The 21524-nt window shown below is 37.4% G+C and overlaps 1 protein-coding gene across 8 annotated transcripts in view; it reads right to left on the bottom strand.

The window, feature by feature from the left end:
• The window catches only part of LOC126831685 (dipeptidyl peptidase 4), a 385894-nt gene that overhangs the window by 83362 nt on the left and 281008 nt on the right, over window positions 1–21524 (bottom strand). The window contains exon 1 of one of the 8 annotated variants that reach the window (XM_050562339.2): window positions 7342–7681. The exons of the other annotated variants lie outside the window; for them this stretch is intronic. Coding sequence (XP_050418296.1) covers window positions 7342–7350 — 9 coding nt within the window. The 5' untranslated portion in view covers window positions 7351–7681. Of the gene's footprint in view, window positions 1–7341; window positions 7682–21524 lie in introns of those variants that run through there. 8 annotated transcript variants of the gene reach the window in all.

Consider the following 21524-nt stretch of genomic DNA (forward strand, 5'->3'; position numbering starts at 1 on the left):
GGGCTAGAGAAGATGGGCATACAGTATGCTATGAGGTGGGGGTGGGGGTGGGGGTGGGGTGGATGGCCGAATGGTTAGTGTGTGCGCGTTGCATCATAACGTCTGTCAGTCAACTGGAGTGGTTTCGATTCCAGGGTTGTAAATGCAAGCGAATTAGTGAAATAAAATTGAACCATATGTTAGTCCCGAAATGACGTAGTTTGTGTCGCGTGGACATTAAACACCATTTCATTTACTATCAAATACAAACACAATTTTATCACAGATTTTCCCAATAAATCTGATTATACGAATCATTAGCTAATGTAATATGTTAATCTATATACATGTATTATACTGATTAAGCTAATATCTAGGGTAATTGTAATTAGCTGAATAATGATTATTTATGGCGTTAGAGTAGTTCAATCGGAACATCAGCATAAATTGACAGTAGTATTATTCATAACACCTCGAAAAGATGGTCAATCATTTATCCTATCTTAATAGATTGTCCAGTGAATGGAAGGAGGTTCAACATCTTGTTAAGACTAAATACTTTTCGTCATTTTTATACAAAGCTGTGTTGATTTTTAGACAGAAGCATTTTCACCAAATCTTCAATTTTTTTAAATTATGTGCACACCAAAGTGGACCTTATTTTTTTTGTACTACATGTATCTAAACAAAATGAAATGGGGTTTAACGTCCTACTGTTTTGCTCTGGCTAATTAAGCCAGGTATACACCATACAGTGTTCTGTGAAGGAAATTTTGCCTGGGCAGCGGCACTATGGCCTACTCTTATAACGAATTCCAACTGCCAAGGAATCTTGTACATGCATGCCTATGTATACATGGGGCCTCGGTTTTCCGTCCCATCCGAATGAGAAGACATCAGTGTCCTTGTCAGGCTTTTCATTCTGCACCACTGACAAGGGCAAACATTGGAAAATCCTGACGAACTTTCTTGGGCAATGCAGGGATCGAACACACAATCTCCAGGCTAGTGAGCCAGCATCTTACTCACTTAGCCATGGTGGTTCCATATTACCATCCAAACAACTATGCACATTTCCAATACTCATGATGGGTACATGACCATTCCATCAAAACATGTAATCATTACATATCAGAAATGACCTACTTTGTGTCAAGTGGGGGTTAAAATATCAAATTGTTAAATTTGTTTTTCATCTTTCCTGGGAATATGATCTAATTTTGTACGTTCTTGGGTCATTTGTTATACTGTCTATTAAAATAGAGATCTCGCTGATTAAACCTAATCTCTGGAAAACGATAAATGCACTTTAATCGGAGTTATACGTTCCCGCAATGATTCTCATTAATTAAGTAGTTTCACTAATGTTTTGACTGTACACTGGTATGTATTTCGTTCATTCTGATTGTAACAATATCGTTGTAGAAACTGAGTTTCCGATTATCACTGTAACCAGGGTGTCATTTAATCTTGTGTATCTAGCACTAATTCTTTCACATTCGTTTAAGATCAAATCTTTATTCAAAAATTTGTAAAAATCATTTAAAATCACCCCAAATCATCTAATTTGTACTTGTGTCCAGTTTAAAGCTGACCGATTAATTTTGATAATGAGTGACCAATTTACATGCATTTAATGTCCTAACCACTGTTCAAACATTAATCATTATACATCAATAATCAATTGGGTAGTTTGTTTTTTAACAGTGATCGAGAAAGTGAATGCTTGTAAATTGGACACTCATTATCAAATTTGAATGGTCAGCTTTAAAGTGGACACAAGTACAAATAAGATGATTTTTGGTGATTTTAAACGATTTTTACGAATTTTTAAACAAAGATTTGATATTAAATGAATGTTAAAGAATAAGTGTTAGATACACGAGATTAAATGACACCCTGGTTACAGTGTATTGTCTTTCATAAGTATATATTTCGTTCTGTCTGACTGTATGAGTACGAACGGGGCTGGGTGGCCGAATGGTTTGACGTTTGCGCTTTGGATCATATAAGGTTGTATCATTGAGTCAAGTAGCGTGGTTATGATTCCCCGCTTGTACGTGATAAGGAGTAGGGTCATCTTTCCAACATTGTGGGTTTTCTCTGAGGCCTACGGTTTCCTCCCACTGCTAAAGACCCCTACAGGTAAGCGAATTGTTGAAATAAAATTGAACCATTTGATTGGACATTGAACTCTCTCTCTCTCTCTCTCTCTCTCTCTCTGTGTATGAGTACCACGTGTAAAAACAACTTGGCTTCGATTCAAATACAGTAATTGTTTTCTACAGCACTGTTGTGATTATTCATTGTGTTTAATACAGTATATTTCTCACACAGTTCTAACACAATTCCTGACCCAGGAAAGTTAAATTGTAAATAATCTATTACCCACAAGTGTCAATCTCTTTGTTATAGAAGATATTTAATTTATAATACATTGTATAGTAGAAACAAAAAAAGCCCACAAATCAAACAATTAGTCATGCATGATGGAGCTGGAGACCTCTGAGGTTTTCTATAATCAATATAAAACAATACATATCCTGAAGAAAATATCCATATTCATGAAGTAAGAGATCATAAAACTCAGACTTAACACAGAAAAAAATTATTATATCAATCAATTATATTTGCTCGTATTTAAATTCATCGAGCATGATGATTCCATGCTTCCAGTGTCGCTGAAACTAACCCTATCTACCCAACTTTAACCCTGTCTCCCCCAACTCTAGTCCTGTCTCCCTCCCCTACCTCCCTCAACTCTAGCCTTCTCTCCCTCAATTCTAGCCCTTTCTCCCCTATCTCCCTCAACTCTAGCCCTCTCACCCCTATCTCCCTCAACTCTCTCCCCTATCTCCCTCAACTCTAGCCATCTCTCCCCTATCTCCCTCAACCCTAGTCCTGTCTCCCCTCAACGCTAATCTTGTCACCCTCAACTCTACTCCTGTCACCCCCCAACTTTAGTCCAGTCTCCCACATCTCACTCAACTATTGTAGTCCTGACTCCCCCAACATTAGTCCTGTCGCCCCTTCATGTCCTCAACTCTAGCTCTGTCTCCCCTTTCTCCCTCAACTCTAGCCCTCTCTCCCCTCAACCCTAGTCCTGTCTCCCCTCAACTCTAATCTTGTCACCAACAACTCTACTCCTGTCACCCCCCAACTTTAGTCCAGTCTCCCACTTCTCCCTCAACTATAGTAGTCCTGACTCCCCCAACATTAGTCCTGTCGCCCCTTCATGTCCTCAACTCTAGCTCTGTCTCCCCTATCTCCCTCAACTCTAGCCCTCTCTCCCCTCAACTCTAGTCCTGTCTCCCCTCAACTCTAATCTTGTCACCCTCAACTCTAGTCATGTCACCCCCAACTTTAGTCCAGTCTCCCATATCTCCCTCAACTGTAGTAGTCCTGACTCCCCTAACGTTAGTCCTGACTCCCCGTCATCTCCCTCAACTCTAGCCCTGTCTTCCTCATCTCCTTCATCTCTAATCCTGTCTCTTCAACTCCAGTCCTGTCACCCCCTTCGCCTCAACTCTAGCTCTGTCTCCCCTATCTCCCCCCAACTTTAGTCCTGTCTGTCCCACAACTCTAGCCCGGTCTCCCTAATCGCTCTCAACTCTAGTCCTGTCTGCCTCATGACCACAACTTGTGCCATGTCTGACTTAACCCTAGTCCTGTTTTCCCACCACCCACCCCCTCCCACTAGATCTCTGTCACCCCTACCCTAGACCTGCCTCCACCAATCAGAGCTACATCCCTCCCCCTACCCTACACCCACGTCCATCAACCAGAGCTACACCCCGCCCCTACCCTAGACTTGCCTCCACAACCTAGAGCTATGTCTCCCCCAACTCTAGCCCACTCATCCATAATCCTGTCCAGCTTCATCAATCCCCTAATATTAACCCTGCTCACCCAATCCTATCCCTGTTTGAGTAATTCTAATCATTGCTTAACTGCTTCTACTATACAGTTCTAAACCTAACTTAAATATGTTAACAAATGTTGATGTAGATTTGCATTTTAAACCTAATTTAAAGCAGACTTCAACCAGTTAAAACAACTATAGATGCAATTCGTAAACTAGACTTAGACTTGATAAAACAACTGTAGATGTTGTATTTTAAACCTGACCTCAACCAGTTAAAACAACTTTTGACATTGGGCCACATTACATGCAAGTTGAGTGTTTGTTCTTCAGCAAAACATATTAAAATTGTGTGTTCTGTTTCTTGGGGAAAAATACTGATAAACCAGAAAAACTTAGGTTGCTCTTCTTATAACTTATTGAAATTCTAAATATAAAACAATTTGCACGAGACTCAAGTGGCTTTTATTTATCAAGACAACTGAAGAACTAAAAATGAAATTAGTTCGGCCTAACTTGAATCAATTCCAATATAAATCAAACAGATTACAATATTGGTCTCTTATCATTATATAATCAAATAACAGAACCTCGTATAAATAATTATCAAACCTGCAATACATGATACAATATATATATCTGATCAACAGATGATAATGTTTATTGGTAATCGACAACTTTATCCTAATAATAAAATATAATATTATTCATAAAGTCATAAAAACAAAACTGATAGAAATGAAGTGAAACGTCCTACGTGTCTACAACGAATAGGATAATTAAAGGAGATAAATCGCTATTCTTTGGCACCTAGAAATGGAAACAAATGAGTAGCAGCACATATAATAATGTAATATGAATGTATATAAATTGATTAACATTCAATCGTGTCTAGTTTTTACTGTAATTTCTAATCAGTTATGTTTGGCAAAATATACAAAGAGTCCAAATTGAATAGCAGTCTTTGGCTTCTGGTTATTTCTGTCTACATTACAAATGGCAATCAAAGGCATTCTGGCAAGGTAAGATACATGTAACAACATCAATGTTGATTTAAATTGACGAACAAGTCTTGCAATGTCCATGACTGTGGATGATACTGAGTTAGAGATTTGCCTCCTTTAAGCTTGATCAGCTATTAGTATTTATTCCTATTTTTTATATAATTCTTACTGTCAAGAGCTTTTTTATGCGCACACCAATGAGGACATGTCTGGACGCTTTTTCTTACCAGATCCTTACAGGAAACCTGGCTAGAAAATCTTTAGCAAATTTCTTGGGCAACAGCAAGATTAAACACTGAACCTCCTGGTAAATGAAATGAAATGGGGTTTAACGTCTTACTGTTCTGCTCTGACTGGGCCAATGAAGATAGGCATATGCCATACAGTGTGCTATGAGGGAAATTTTGCCCGGGCAGCGGCACTATGGCCTACAGTTATATCAAATTCCAACTACCAAGGGATTTTTCCGTGCATGCCAATGTATACACTGGACCTCGTTTTTTTGTATCATCCGAACGACAGACATCTGTCCTTGTCAGGTCTTCCCTCCTGCACCACTGACAAGGAGAAACCACGTCGGAAAATCCTGATGAACGAACCTCCTGGTCAGTGAGCCACTATATCAAGCTGACACTGGAACATGGCGGTTCCCGGCATAACTGACAACAGCAACTATATGACAGAGAACGGACATTCTTCATAAATACGCAAAATTTATCAACCGTTTCAAAACCAAACAATCTGATTAAAATACAGATCTATATTTCATTTTGTTTTTTTATGCTTTCGATGGCCTACATTACATTGAAGATCTGACCGGTTGTAGCGATAAGTCGTGTCAGAGGTCATACGAGCGGCTTTAGACCCCATGACGTCAGACATTTGATTAACCAATCAGTACTGATGTTACTAGTGGATTACCCACAGTTCCGTACAAAACACGTCTAAAGCTCGCCGTAACAGACCGTTTCATTGGCTAATCCTTCACATCATTCAGAACACGTCAATGATAACAACTCTTCCAGATTCTAGTGTAGTAAAGACGAGTAAAACGAAACGAAGTAGCATCTGTGTTTTAAACAGATTGAATAACATATGGAATCAAATGATTTATATTTTATAAGTCAAGGTTGATGAATTGAGAAGATAATAATTGAGGCGGTTGGGCACTGTATTCTTGGAAAAGTCACGGACATGGTTGACAGGAACCTCAAAATTTTTCATGCCTGGTTCCCCATTGTCTGGTCAAATATTTTCCCACGGAAACACAAAAAACCTTTAACTCCCAGAAATTTCTAATTACATGTAGCAAAAGGCACAAACTACTACAATATGCTGACATGCATTGTGTTCATTGTTTCATATCTTGAAAGGTTTAGGAGATATTTTCTGGAGTAAAAATTGTATACCGAAACTTGTTTCCATGGAAACACAAAAAACTTCAACCCCCAAGAAAATTTGAAAACAAAATCGGGATCGACAGACGGGCATTTGGAGCCAATTTCAATATACATGTACACCTCCCCCCATTCAGAATGGGATCAAAATACGATGAATTTATAATTAGCAAAATCTATTATAATATTGTGAAATATTTACATGTACAAAGTTTTGCAAATGTATCAGGTTCATGAGACATGCTCAAAAAAATAAAATCGTAATAGAAAAACGAATGGACTGACTGACAGAACGTACATATTTCAATATCGTACTCCATAAACTTTGTTTCAAGTTAGATGGAATTGATTCAATTCCATCACAAAAATCATTTTATGATATATCTACCATAATATTACTCAAATCATAAAATATCTTCAAAATGACAAAATATCAATAATAATTATTCAAAACAATAGATCCTAATCAGATTACGATACTCAAATAACATGACCCAATCAACCATATCTTTATAACATAACAAAACAACATGACCCAATCAACCATATCTTTATAACATAACAAAATAACATGATTCAACCAACAATCTTAAATTTAACATAACAAAACAACATGATTCAACCAACAATGTCTTAACTTTAACATAACAAAACAACATGATCCAACCAACAATGTCTGAAATTTAACATAACAAACAGCAATATTGCTAGCATAACAAAACAACATGATTCAACCAACCATATCGCCAACATAACAAAATGACATGATTCAACCATTGCTTACAGCAAAATAACATATCTTTAACATAGCCAAATAATAAATCCAATAATGAACTGCTTCAAAACATATTGATTGTCCTGATCATTCAAATTCAAATATAAACACAAAAACTAAAATAAGCAGCCATACAAATCACATGCAAGGGATTCAAATCTATTATTCAAATTATTGAATTAAAAACACGAAACAGTTAAATATGCAGCCATAAGCATTGTATGATAATTAGCATAAACTATTTAACAGTAAGCTTATTATTATAGTAAAACTGCAAAAAAGCAAATTTGACGAAGCCTGCGTGCATATTTAACGGACACTAACCCCATCCATCGTTCACAAGTCACTTGACAACTAAATCCATGTGAACTAATCTCCAATCCAATAATTTAATGTCTCACATTTCTTGCGCATCAATAACTTCACATACAGATTGTCACAAATTTCACCCAGTTTTCCTTAATACTGTCAAGACCTCACAGTTAATCGCTACGGCAACTGGTAATGGATGCCAAAATATGGATTAAACTATACAGTCATTCCCGCTAAACTTTCGCTCAATACCTCTGTTGCCTAGTAACCAAGAAATGGCAACCATTGGATGAGATGAAAATCTATATCATTTGTATCTGCCATTCAATTGTCTTTTTTCTCCCCAACTGCCCGTAAACAATAACCCAGTTGATTACTATAAACTTCAAGGAAGGCCAATTTATAATAACATTTCGGCTACCACTGTCTGGATATCAATCATAATCATATCTATAATCATATAGAAAAATAAATTTGGCTATATTTCATAATAAATATCCCAGAGAGAATATTATTACAGCAAATATAGCCAACTAGAGTTGGCTCGCTTCCTAGAAAACTCGGCTTTACTTTCATGTTTATTTGTATCAGTAGGTCTGTATACATCTGAACGTGTCTTAAAATAAAACTAAACCAAATATTAGCGAGAGAAAAAGAAGAATTACACAACAAATGATAGTCAGAACAGAACATACAAGAATGGTTTTGTTTTCATGTTCGGTTTTTGTACTAATTGCGAAAAATACAGAGAGATAGAGAGAGAGAGAGAGAGAGAGAGAGAGGGGGTTAAGTTCACTCAACACAAACTAGGTCATTTCGGGACTAACATATGGTTTAATTTTATTAACATAATTCGCTTGCGCATAAGGGTCTTTAGCAGAGGGAGGAAACCAGAGAAAACCTACGAGGTTGGACAGGTGACCCTAATCCTTGTCACGTACAACAGGGGATTCGAAACCACGCCAGTTGACTCAATGACAGGCCTTATGATACAGCGCACACATGCTAACCAATTGGCCATCCAACCCCCCTTTTATATTAATGAGTAGGACGCCTACTTGCTAACCAGGAGGTCTCGGGTTTGCTTCAAAAGTTCAGTGTCTGACATATGGTATATTTCTATACATTGAAGATGACAAAGAATGACTGTCTACACTGTGTTAACTCTGATTGTCTTTATATTGAAAAGTATTGGCACAACCGTAAAGCTGTATTACTTTGTTTCACGTTAAACGATAAAAACATAAAAGATATGCCGACACAAACTGATTTCAACACTGGTTTAATAACATTTTAACATTTTAAAGTACTTTTCGCTCATCTGGGGAGCTTTTCAAAATAATGTCATCGATTGACATTCATTTCATCTTATTATACATCTATACATTGGTATTGTATCATTGTAAAATTACTCCAATAAGTCGGAGTAAGTAATGTTGTTTCATGTATGACAATGTAACCTGAGTATCATTTAATTTTGTGTATCTAGCATTAATTCTTTCACATTCGTTTAATAATAAATCTTTGTTTAAAAATTCGTAAAAATTGTTTAAAATCACCAAAAATCATACAATTTATATATATACATGTGTCTAGTTTAAAGCTGACCATTCAATTTTGATGACGAGTGTCAATTTACAAGCGATTAATTTCTCGATCATTGTAAAAAAAAAAAAACCCAAAAAACCCAATTGATTACTGATGTATAATGATTAATTTTTGAACTGTGGTCAGGAAATTAAATACTCATTATCAAAATTAATCTGTCAGCTTGTACTGGACACAAGTACAAATTAGATGATCTGGGGTGATTTTAAATGATTTTTACAAACTATTAAACAAAGATTTGATATTAAAACAAATTCAAGAAATTACTGCTACATACACAAGATTAAATGATACCTGAGGTTACAGTGATACTTTAAGCATTTTGTTGTATTTTTACAAGGTATCTATTATTCTATGCATGTACATGTATACAACTGTATGGATAATGTTTAATTATTTATAACATCTGAAGATGCTGATTTTATAGAAGACAGCTAACTTATGATTTTTTGCACATGTATATCAGAATGAAGAAGTAAAAGTGGTTGAATTTTTAAATTGGATATATTGTTATATGTTTTATGTATTTATCTACTGTAAACATAGAAGTAGCTGTACTTTATCTACCTTAATCTATATATATAGTAAAAGGTTATAGTTAACGCTACTCTCAGGTGTTAGATATTAGAAATCAAGTTGTTTCAGAAAAGAAAACTAGGTTTTTGCGAGTACTTTTTGCATTATTTGCTTTATTGCAAACTTTAACCATTCCAACAACTGATGTGTTTAGATATATATACATGTATTACTAGAAACCCCTGGTTGTACATGTACGTGACAAGGAGTAGGGTCGCCTGTCCAACCTCGTGGGTTTTCCCCAGGTTGTCTGGTTTCCTTCCACTGCTAAAGACCCCTACGTGCAAGCAAATTATTGAAATAGAATTGAACTATGTGTTAGTCCTGAAATGACCAAGTTAGGTCGAGTGGATGTTAAACCCCATTTCTTTCTCTCTCTATTACTAGAAAGGGTTAATCTGAAGAGATTATAATGGACCATCTGAGACTAATTTCAGTAATGATTATCTAGTATTGATTGGTTCAGATTGGAAGAGATCGTGGTCATTTTACCATCGGAAATTAACCGTGTCATTGTCTAATTTAAAGCAAAGTGGTCATTTTGTGGCCGACTTGGTTTAATTAGACATCACCCTGACAACGAAATGCGATAATTACAAAAGTCTGCTGTTGTTAATGATGTCCAAGTTTTAATGGCTTTTCTGGAAACAGCTCATAATCCGTTCATCTATACATACAATGTAATATATATATATACTGTATATATATATTTATCACCCAATAATACATTCTACAGTAGATATCGCTTGTGTGATAAATTTCATAATCTACTGCGATATCTCGACTTACATGAATTTGATTGGTCAGTTCAAAGGAACTACTTTTTTTTATTTTCAAAGAACAGTTCATTTTTTATTAAAAGTAATTTCTTTTTTATTTAATTGACCTTGATGAAAACACTGGGTCAATATAAAAGGACTTTGCAATGGTTGAATTGCTGTCAAAAACTGATGTATCACTACGTTATGTAATGTAATCAGGTTCAGTAGAAGTGAAATCTATAGCAAAAAATTACATTTATTCATTTGTGCATGTAAGAAAGGATTGGGTGATAAATAAAATCTCCTACGAGTCTTTTTTGATATCAAAAAATATCAACACTCGACGGTAAAGTAAAAAAAAAAGAGCCATGTATTTTTTTTACTTTATCGACGAATGTTATGTTTTTTGATATCAAAAAAAGACTCGTAGGAGATTCTCTTTTTGTGCATGTAAGAAAGGATTGGGTGATAAATAAAATCTCCTACGAGTCTTTTTTGATATCAAAAAATATCAACACTCGACGGTAAAGTAAAAAAAAAGAGCCATGTTTTTTTTTTACTTTATCGACGAGTGTTATGTTTTTTGATATCAAAAAAAGACTCGTAGGAGATTCTCTATATAGATAAGAATGTTTAACTTCCATGCATTATATCTCTATTTAGTCCTTTTGAGAATATGTGGATAGAGTGGCCGAATGATTTTAAGGTCTGTCATTGTGTCAAGTGGCATGGTTTTGATTCCCCACTTTTACATGACAAGGAGTACATAGGGTCATCTGTCCAGGTCTTCAGGTTTCCTCCCACAGTTAAACACCACTACACACAAGCCAATCATTGAAATAATATTGAACTATATTTTAGCCCCAAAATGACCTAGTTTGTGTCAAGTGAGACGAACACATGGTATATGTTCAGGGCCAATTTCCATTCATTCTAACTAGGTCATTCTGAGACTAACATATGGATGTACAGGTTTATCCGACTCCCATGTATTATTACTAAGCCCGGTGCAGAAAAGTAGGATGTTAGTAAATCTATTTGGTTGTCAAAGGGAGAGAGAGAAAACTAGGTCATTTTGGGACTAACATAAGGTTTAATTTTATTTCTATAATTCACTTGCGCGTAGGGGTCTTTAGCAGTGGGAGGAAACCGGGGGATCCGGAGAAAATCCACTAGGTTGGACAGGCGACCCTACTCCGTGTCACGTACAACTGGGGAATTGAAAACACGTTGACTCATGAACAGACTTTATGATATAGTGCGCACACGCTAACCATTCAGCCATCCACCCTCCTGGTTGTTAAAGGAGGACACAGAAATGTCCTTGGATTAATCGCGTATCTATGATTTCTCTGGAGCTTGGTGACAGATTTAATCAAGCTACAGTGTTCAGGGACAGGACATTTTGCTGGAGTGGGTTGTAACAAATGAAATGTCAACCATTTTCACTGAAATCCGATGTGTTTTCAGATGTTATCTTTGGGACTGGATTGATGTTCATATTTCATTTCATCAGTTAATTAGTGAGATTTCTCCAACACGCAATCTACTCTCTCTTAATTAACATCGTCAAAATACGAGCACAGAATAACTTACAGAAAGACGTCTTTTAATCTGTGTGTTTATGTTTATTTCCACGACATATGTTTCTCACATGTGGGAAGAAATCTATAACGGACGGACGATGGAATTCCTTTTTCATTAATATCTTCAGATTCACAGCACGTATTGCAAGTTAGCATTTAAGAGCTTGATTGTGCTGTATTGTGCAAGATGAATTCTGAAGGGATTCACGTTCCAATATCTTCCGCTAGAAGATCAATATACAAGGTGTCGTAACTTCCGTTCCACTGCGTTAACATAACTCACTTTGCAAGATACACGCTGAAATATTACACCTCAGACTTAATACTTTCTACTCCTGGTAGATTTTACGATACAATAACAGCAACATAATACAAAATATGAAACGAAATGAAATGAAATTTAATATCCTACATTTCATCACCACCTGAGCTACTGAAAACAGTCATAAGCCATGAGGTGAAATGAAATGAAATGAGGGTTTAACTTCCTACTGTTCTGCTTCAACTGGGCTATTGAAGATGGGCATATGCCATACAGTGTAGCCTACTACGAGGGAAATTTTACCTGGACAACTGTGCTACGGCCTACTCTTATATCAAATTCCAACTGCCAAGTGATCTTTTAGATACATGCCAATGTGTACACTGGACCTCGTTTTTTCATACCATCCGAACAACTAGTCATGCAGTGTGCTGTAAGAGAAATTTTGCCAGGATGGCAGAATGTTTCTGCCCATTCTTCCTTCAGTGGCACTATGGCTTACTCTTATATTGAATTCCAGCCACCAAGGGATCTTTTACATGCACGCCAATGTATACACGGGTCCTTGGTTTTTTGACCCATACGAATGACTAGACAGCTGTCCTTGTCAGGTCCTCTGTCCTGCACCACTGAGAAGGGGAAACCACGCCGGAAAATCTGGATGAACGTTCTCGGCAAATGCAGGGATCGAACACATGACCTCCAGGCTAGCGAGCCAGCATCTTACCCACTTAGCCACCATGGCTCCCCCAAGAGTGATCAAGAGGATTATTTCGGACATGATCACACTTATGGAGTTCGTCTGACTTTTGTTAGTTACGGGGGATTGTGTCTCCTCATACATCGTCTTCTCTTTGAACCCCCCATGTATCGCTGAGATCCCAGTACAAAACACAGATTCTATTTCGCTTTGTTTTTATAGTTCAAAATTTCGTTTTACTCGTCTTTACTACATTAGGATCTGGAAGAGTTGTTATCATTATCGAGTTCTGAATTTTGTGAGCTATTAGGCGTGTTTTGCATGAAACTGTGGGTAATCCATTAGTAACATCAATGCTGATTGGTTAATCAAATGTCTGGCGTCATAGGGTCAAAAGCTGCTCGTATGACGCCTGACGCGACCTATCGCTAAAACCGGCCGGACCTTCGTGTAGTTTAGGCCATCGGAAGTATAAAAAAACGAAACGAAATATAGATCTGTACATATGTCCTCTGACAATTGATCTTCAGCTACCTCAGACCTCACTTTACAAGAGTTGTCATCTTCTTCTACTGCTATTTTCCTAATTTGTTAATATATTTGTAAGTGTTTTTACACATAAAAACTATATATTTGACTCTAACTGTATGTGTTGTAAGGTTAAATTCTTTGAAATTCTAATTTCTAAGTTCTCCAGCCATTCAATGACTGAAATAAGAGTATGTTCAGTTCATATGCCACCTTCTCTATCTATTAATAGTTTGGCCTTGTAGATTGTAAATATTGAGTCTGTCGACAGAAAGGCAGAGAGAGAGAGAAATGGGGTTTAACATGCACTCGACACACACTAGGACATTTTGGAACTAGCATATGGTTCAATTTTATTTCAATAATTCACAAGCGCGTAGGGGTATTTAGCAGTGGGAGTAAACCGGAGGACCCTACTCCTTGTCACATACAACTGGGGAATCTAAACCACGCCAGTCGACTCAATGACAGACCTTATGATGCCAAGCACACGGCAGCCCACCCATGTACTATATAAATAATGACAACAATTCAATGTCAAAATAGACCTTACAAATATTAAATTACTCCCAAGTTTAAAATAAAATTCAAACACCTACCTGTTGCATGTTGACGATTAGACTGAAAGCATTCCTGAGAAAACTTTAAATTATCCAAAAAATGGTGAGATTTTTAATCAATCCGTTTTCACTTTGTTTGTGAAAACTTGCCTGAAGAGATAGTCATTTTTGACAGCCACACAATTTTTGGAATTCACGCAGATCCATAATTAAAGTTGTATTTTTTTAGTAGCACGCCCTTTGGGATATTTATCAATTTATTTGTATATGTAATTTGTATAAGAATTATTTACCTAAAACTGTATACGGATTAATTCAATTCAACAAATTATTCATCCACCAAAAGTCTTTCTGTCCACAAATCTATCACTTAACAGATTTAGGAGAACAAATTAGCCGAGTTATAAGAATATATAAAACAAATTTAAACCCATCTATTAAAGGCTGTTAAGTAAACAGGTATATCACATAAATATTGTTGGTTTCAATCATATAGTTTTAAACTCCGATTAGTAGCAAATACAATCAATTTATACAAAAAAGAATATATTCTGTGTCTGTCGCTAAATGTTAATTTATTCAGAAATGTCTGCTAGGATTGCATTTCAAGCTTGGTATTTCTGTCTCCCCTGTGGCAGCTGCAAGCTAAAAAAGCAGACCCAAATAATCTCCTTGAGTCGCAGAAGTCCTGTTGTCATTTTACTAACTTGCTTGACGCTATAAAATATATGTACACTTCACACAAAACATCCTAATCACTATAGGAACTAACAAGAACATGTTACCATAGCAACTTTTTATAACAGAAAGGATTCAAATTTAATTTCAAACTGAGAAAAGAGCAAATTAAATCATATTACAGTGTAGATGGCTGATTTATACATGGTTGTATGGTGAGATATCGGAACGAGAGAAGAATTCAAGATGCATTATGTATGATTTTGATAAAAGAGCTGGTAGTTCTTGCTAAAACAGTTCAAAAATAGATATGTTTAAAATTTCAGTCAAATTCCTTCATTCTGTGCTAAGATATCAGTGTTAGAAGAACGGTGTAGTCTCGATTATCATTGCTACCATTGTTGGCTACCATTGTTGGGACAATAAACAAAGTCTTGATTATCCATTTTTTATTTAAATTATTAACTGCCAATCATGTTTAACTCCGTTGAAAATCGAATCCATCTGATGATCTAGAGATGTAAATAAAGGTCATGTAAATAAATGTCTAATTTATGAATTATAAAACATTTGAGGCCAAATGGCACTAGGCAAATTTAGCTCTACAGGCCCCACCCCTGACACCTGGGAATAAGGTCTGAATAATTCCAAAGATCCTTCTCAGCCCTTAGGCAGAGATTTGAACCTAAATCAAAAACAAACCAATTACAAGACAAATAAACTAATTGGGTATAATTAATGATATCATAATATTGGCCTTGTACACAACAAATCACTTCTCCTTTACTGAAAAGGTGAAGCAAAAAAAAAAGAGAGAGAGAGAGAGAGAGAGAGAGAGAGAGAGAGAGAGAAATGGGGTATAACGTCCACTTGACACAAACTAGGTCATTTTGGGATATGGTTCTATTCTATTTCAATAAATTGCTTGCGTGTAGGGGTCTATAGCAGTTGGAGGAAACCGGAGGACCCAGAGAAAACCCACGGGGTTGGACAAGCGATCCTACTCCTTGTCACGTACAACCGGGGAATCAAAACCACGCCAGTAGACTCAATAATGACAAAACTTATGATACAGCGCACACATGCTACCCATTCGTCCTTACAACAACTCCCCCCCCCCTCCACGAGAAGGTGAAGCTCCTTTTGGAAGTTATGCATTAATTTAGCGATGTCCACGATAATTCACCTGTCCTTATGTAATAAGAGAATTTTATTTGTGTACAAATTTAGATCTGACATAATCTCGATTTATGTTGTTCTAAATATTTTCATCGCAATATTCAATAATGAATATCAACTGAAAACACACAATGACTAATCACAACAACTGCAAGACACTAACAACAATTTTACCGGCACAAAAATAAATCTGATATACAGACGTTAGAATCTGTGTAGTAATTGTTCATAATGCTTATATGAGAATATTCAGGAATCCGAGAACCCACGCGATAACAATAATTTCTATATGAAATATCAACGGTCGTTGATGATAGACTGGCTGACATTTGAGGCGACTGCTATGAATAATGATAATGGCTGTATTCGCTGTCGATGATGGAAAATTTGTCTGTACATATATATATATATACTATATATTTGTCCCTTTACTGACGTTGAGTGCGTGCAAGTCAAAGACATCATTATCTCATGCGTATAACAAACTCTTGATCCGCATAATTTAAAGATCATGTGTTAGAAATACCTACCCCACTACCTACCCCCACCCCACCTCCACCATATTTAAACAGGCATTATATGCAAGAGAGAAAGAGAGAGAAATGGGGTTTAACGTCCACTCGACACAAACTAGGTCATTTCGGGACTAACATATGATTTTAATTTTATTTCAATAATTCAACTTGCGCGTAGGGGTCTTTAGCAGTGGGAGGAAACCGGAGGACCCGGAGAAAACCCACAAGTTTGGACAGACGACCCTACTCCTTGTCATGTACAACAGGAGAATCGAAACCACTCCAGTTGACTCAATGACATTCTTTAAACACAGCTTGCACGCCTTAACCATTCAGCCATCCAACCCCTCAATATGCAAGAGATGCATACAACTTATTTCTCTGTTCACATCATACAAATAATTAGTCTCCAAAGACATGATTCAACTTTTATACATGTAACAAATACTGTGATGTAGACAGGATACAGTGTGTAAGAACACTTGTTATCACTTCTTACTTCTCTGGCAAGGACAGCTGTCTAGTCCTTCAGATGAGACGAAAAACCGAGGTCCCGTGTATACATTGGAATGCACGTAAAAGATCACTTGGCAGTTGGAATTCGATATAAGAGTAGGCGATAGTGCCGCTGCCCGGGCAAAATGTCCCTCATAGCACACTGTATGGCGTATGCCCTTCTTAATTAGCCCAGTATAGGAGCAGAACAGTAGGACGTTAAACCCCATTTCATTTCATTTCATTTCTTACTTCTCTGGACAGTTCATACACATAACAATTCCAGTTGTCTTTATAATTGTACAATTAGAAAAAGTGAATAAAAATTTTGCTGCCTAATAGTAAGTGCAGGGGGACTGCACCACACATAATTTACACAAAAACAAATATACAGATAACGCAGAAATCACAAACAAACACACAATTCAAATAAAATAAATGGATCCGGGGGCTAGCTGTAAGCGTCCACTGCGCTGTACTTCACCAGTTACATATATAACCTGCAGGGAATGCGGTTTATAACTTTAAATATTCTCGCACAAATCACTTTTCACAAATAATACCCGTATCTATTAATTCAATTTTATAAATAAACATCATGTAGTACGAATTAACCTATATTACTAAATCTTTAAACACATATGGCATCCAAATAATCCAGCATGGTTGATAAAATTATAACACACTAGCAGAAAACAGAACTCAGACGCAGTCAGGAATGTGATGTTGTTGAGTATGGAGTTCACATAAACACATGTCGAATTTGAAACAAATCATGTTTTTTTATCTAAGAGAAAATCGGTAAATCTTGGCTAAGTTGTTCTCTCTAGTGGTCTGGTTCAGACGGCCAATGAGGTAATAACAAGACTTGTACGATAATCAGGTTATGTAAGTATTGGCAATATGTCAGTGTGTTCCCAGTACCATTGTGTTCTGGTAAGACTTGACTCAATTCCAGCGTTAACAAATGAAATGAATTGGGGTTAAACGTCCTACCTTTGTGCACCAACGGCTAGATGTTCCAGTGCTAACAGGGAGCTACGGTGGCTTAGTGGGTTAGACGCTGGCTCACTAGCCTCGTGGTCGTATGTTGGCCGAGAAAGCTCATCACGATTTTCCGACATGGTTTCCCCTTTTCAGCAGTGCTAGGCCCTTATTCATGAAAACTTAAACTAAGATACAATCAAAATTTGAAGAAATACTGCAATTCGATTGGCTGACCATTAAAATCAATTTGCATATATCCAATGAAGTTGCAATTTCGGTTGTAACTTAGTTTAAGTTTTCGTGAATAAGGACCCAGGATGAGAAGGCCTGACAAGGACAGCTGTCTAGTCATTTGGATGGAACAAACTGTCAACTGGGAAGGGTTTCACACACTTTAACATTTTTAACTGAAGGAGAAAAATCTAGTACAAATGACTAGTAAGTCCAAATATGGGTCTTGCTCAATTTTCACCAAAATTTGACTTACTAGGTTTTTCCAGATTACAGGAGTGGTGTATAACAACCACTCGACACAAGTAAGGTTATTTTCGGGACCAACATATTGTGCTATTTTATTTCAATAACTCAGCTACATGTACATGTATGTACTGATAATTCAATATCACCCACAAAAGAAATAAGGTAAAAAAAAGGTGCAAAATTATGCTCCTTTCAAGACTACAATTCCTTACAAATATATCTTGTTGTCATGGTAACCGGAATATTAGACACACAATAAAGCATTTTTATAATTAGATTAAAATTTAATATATGTCTGCCAACATAAGAAAACGATGAAATGACATTTTAGAAGATGAAATTCAATAAGCATTACTTAAACAAAATCTATTAACTGGTTTAACATATACTATTCAAAAAAAGTAGGGGATATTTGATTTTGGGGGCATAATACTAAAATATGCAAATGACTACGAAAAAAGTCACTATAGAACCTAACAGAAGAAACATTTCCAGTTACATGTGACGCCCAAACGCACCAATAGCTACCGCATGGAATGCAGGTGATGCTTGGGATCATCATGGGGGTCCAACCCAAGATTTGCACGACTCTTACTTTGAATGTTACAGTCATTGTGGCATTGAATTCCAGGGTGGAAACATCAGTTTAATTGTTTTAGTGACCAGAAAACAAATTTTGATATGTGTCGGCTTACCCAAAATGAAAGGTTACGTGCCCTTGGCATGCTACAGATCGGCACAACACAGGCGGTTGTGGCGCGGACGATGAATGTTTCTCAGTCTGTCATAAGCAGGCTATGGTCCAGATACCGTGATACACAATCTGTACAGGACAGACCACGCTCAGGTCGACCAAGGGCGACAACTCAAGCCCAGGATCGATTTATCCGTACCTTGGCCTTGAGAAATCGTGTCATCACAGCAAATCAGATCAGCGCTCGTCTTCAAACAGACACTGGTGTGAGAGTGAGTGGCCAGACGATTCGGAATCAACTGCATAGGGGTCACCTTCGCGCCTGACGTCCTAGCGTGATCCCTTGTTTGAGAGATCATCACATTCAGGCAAGACGTCGTTGGTGTAGGGATCGTCAACACTGGGATAATCGATGCTGGAGCAATGTGATGATTTCAGATGAGTCAAGGTTCACTGTTGATTTTTTGGACAGACGTAGGAGGGTGTGGCGTCGTCGAAACGAGCGTTTCCAAGACGTTAACGTCATCAGACATGATCGATTTGGGGGTGGTTCTGTTATGGTGTGGGGAGGCATCACTGTTGCTGGAAGAACGGCTTTACATGTTGTTGCAGGGCATGTTACAGGCCAGTACTACCGGGACAACATCTTGGCAGTCCATGTTGTGCCGTTCGCACGACGTCATGGCCGCCGTTTCATCTTCCAGGATGACAACGCAAGATGTCACAGGGCCAGGATCGTTACAGGTTACCTCCAACAACAGAACATCACCACATTACCTTGGCCAGCACTGACTCCCGACCTCTCCCCCATCGAGCATGTCTGGGACATGCTTGGACAGAGGTTACGTCAACGTCAACAACGTCCTGCCAATGTCCAAGAACTTGCTGCTGCGTTGCAACAGGAATGGGACAATCTGGACCCAAATGACCTTAGACGTCTCATTAGGAGTATGCCACGTCGGATCAATGCTTGTTTGGCAAACAGAGGAGGATTTACCCATTACTGACTTGGTTGTGATGCTGTGGTAACTTTGCTGTTTGACCCCGGGTATCATTTTACCCTTATAATGGTCAGTCTGTGCCTTACTTAGTCTAACGATCATTTGGAATAAATCGATGAATGTGAACTTCATTTCATTTTGTCATTTGTTTCTTCGTCAGTTTCATTAGGTAACTTTAATAACACTTAAAAATCAAATATCCCCTACTTTTTTTGAATAGTATAGTTACCACTGCTTCCTTCATTGACTACGTTTGGAACAACACCATAGTACCTTTCCAGCAAACTTTCTTTTTAAATTGCAGTCATAAAAAAACAAACTCTGAATAAAAAGTGGGGAAAAAAAGCAAGCAGTGACGAGAAACCCAGTCCCACGTATGGTGCTAGCAATACCGGGTACTTACGATGTGGGCAAAAGTATTGTAAATTCTATTCCTGTGACAATATCCCCTCATACAAGGGTGTCAGTGATCCATTATTCAAGGTGTCTATATGTATTTAAAGTTCAGGTATATATGTGGAGAGAGAGAGAGAGAGAGAGAGAGAGAGAGAGGGAGAGAGATGGGGTTTAACGTCCACTCGAAACAAACTAAGTCATTTTGGGACCAACACATGGTGCAATTTTATTTCAATAATTCCTTTGCGTGTAGGGGTCTTTAGCAGTGGGACGAAACCGGAGAACCTGGAGAAAACCCATGAGGTTGGACAGGCGACCCTACTCCTTGTCACATACAAGCGGGGAATCGAAACTACGCCAACTGACTCCTTGTCACATACAAGCCGGGAATCGAAACTACGCCAACTGACTCCTTGTCACATACAAGCGGGGAATCGAAACTACGCCAACTGACTCCTTGTCACATACAAGCGGGGAATCGAAACTACGCCAACTGACTCAATGACAGACCTTATGATACAATGCGCATGCGCTAACCTTTCGGCCATTCAACCCCCTATATATATATGTAAGTAGATAATAGTCCAAGTTTGGGAAATCTAATAATCTAAACCATCTGGTTATAATATTCATATAATTCACTTTATACTCTCAGGATTCAATGTGAGTGGGGGAGGGGAACTACTAATTTCTTCCTCCATTTGGCCTTCATACAGGAAGATTAGACCTAGGTGACGAATTATCTGGTTATAAATTGTCCTCTGTGGGATGAATCATCTGGGGTTGAATAGTCCTAGGAGACGAATAGTCTTAGGGGATGAATTGTCTGGGGATGAGTTGTCAGGGGACTAATTGTCCCGTACCCAAGTAGTGGATACCTTTTCTTCTTTAAAGTTGAAGTGTTTGTATAGTCAATATTTATGCAATGTAAACCTGAGAGGCCTGAAGGGTATATAGTAGAACATGATAGTGTACATAAGAACAAGATATTTACATATATGTACATTGTATATTATAAACTTAAAACGGTTTTAAGATAATTCTGGTACAACTTATCTCTGTATGTATTAGTAATAAACAGAAGGAGAGGGGTGATATACATGTAGGTTCTCTCTCTCCCGGATCCTTTTTGATCCATTTGAAATAAAATACTGTTTACACAATGAGATTATTTATTTTTCGTTTGATG

This window comes from Patella vulgata, chromosome 9 (assembly GCF_932274485.2).
Source record: "Patella vulgata chromosome 9, xgPatVulg1.2, whole genome shotgun sequence".
NCBI classification, from domain to species: Eukaryota; Metazoa; Mollusca; class Gastropoda; family Patellidae; genus Patella; species Patella vulgata.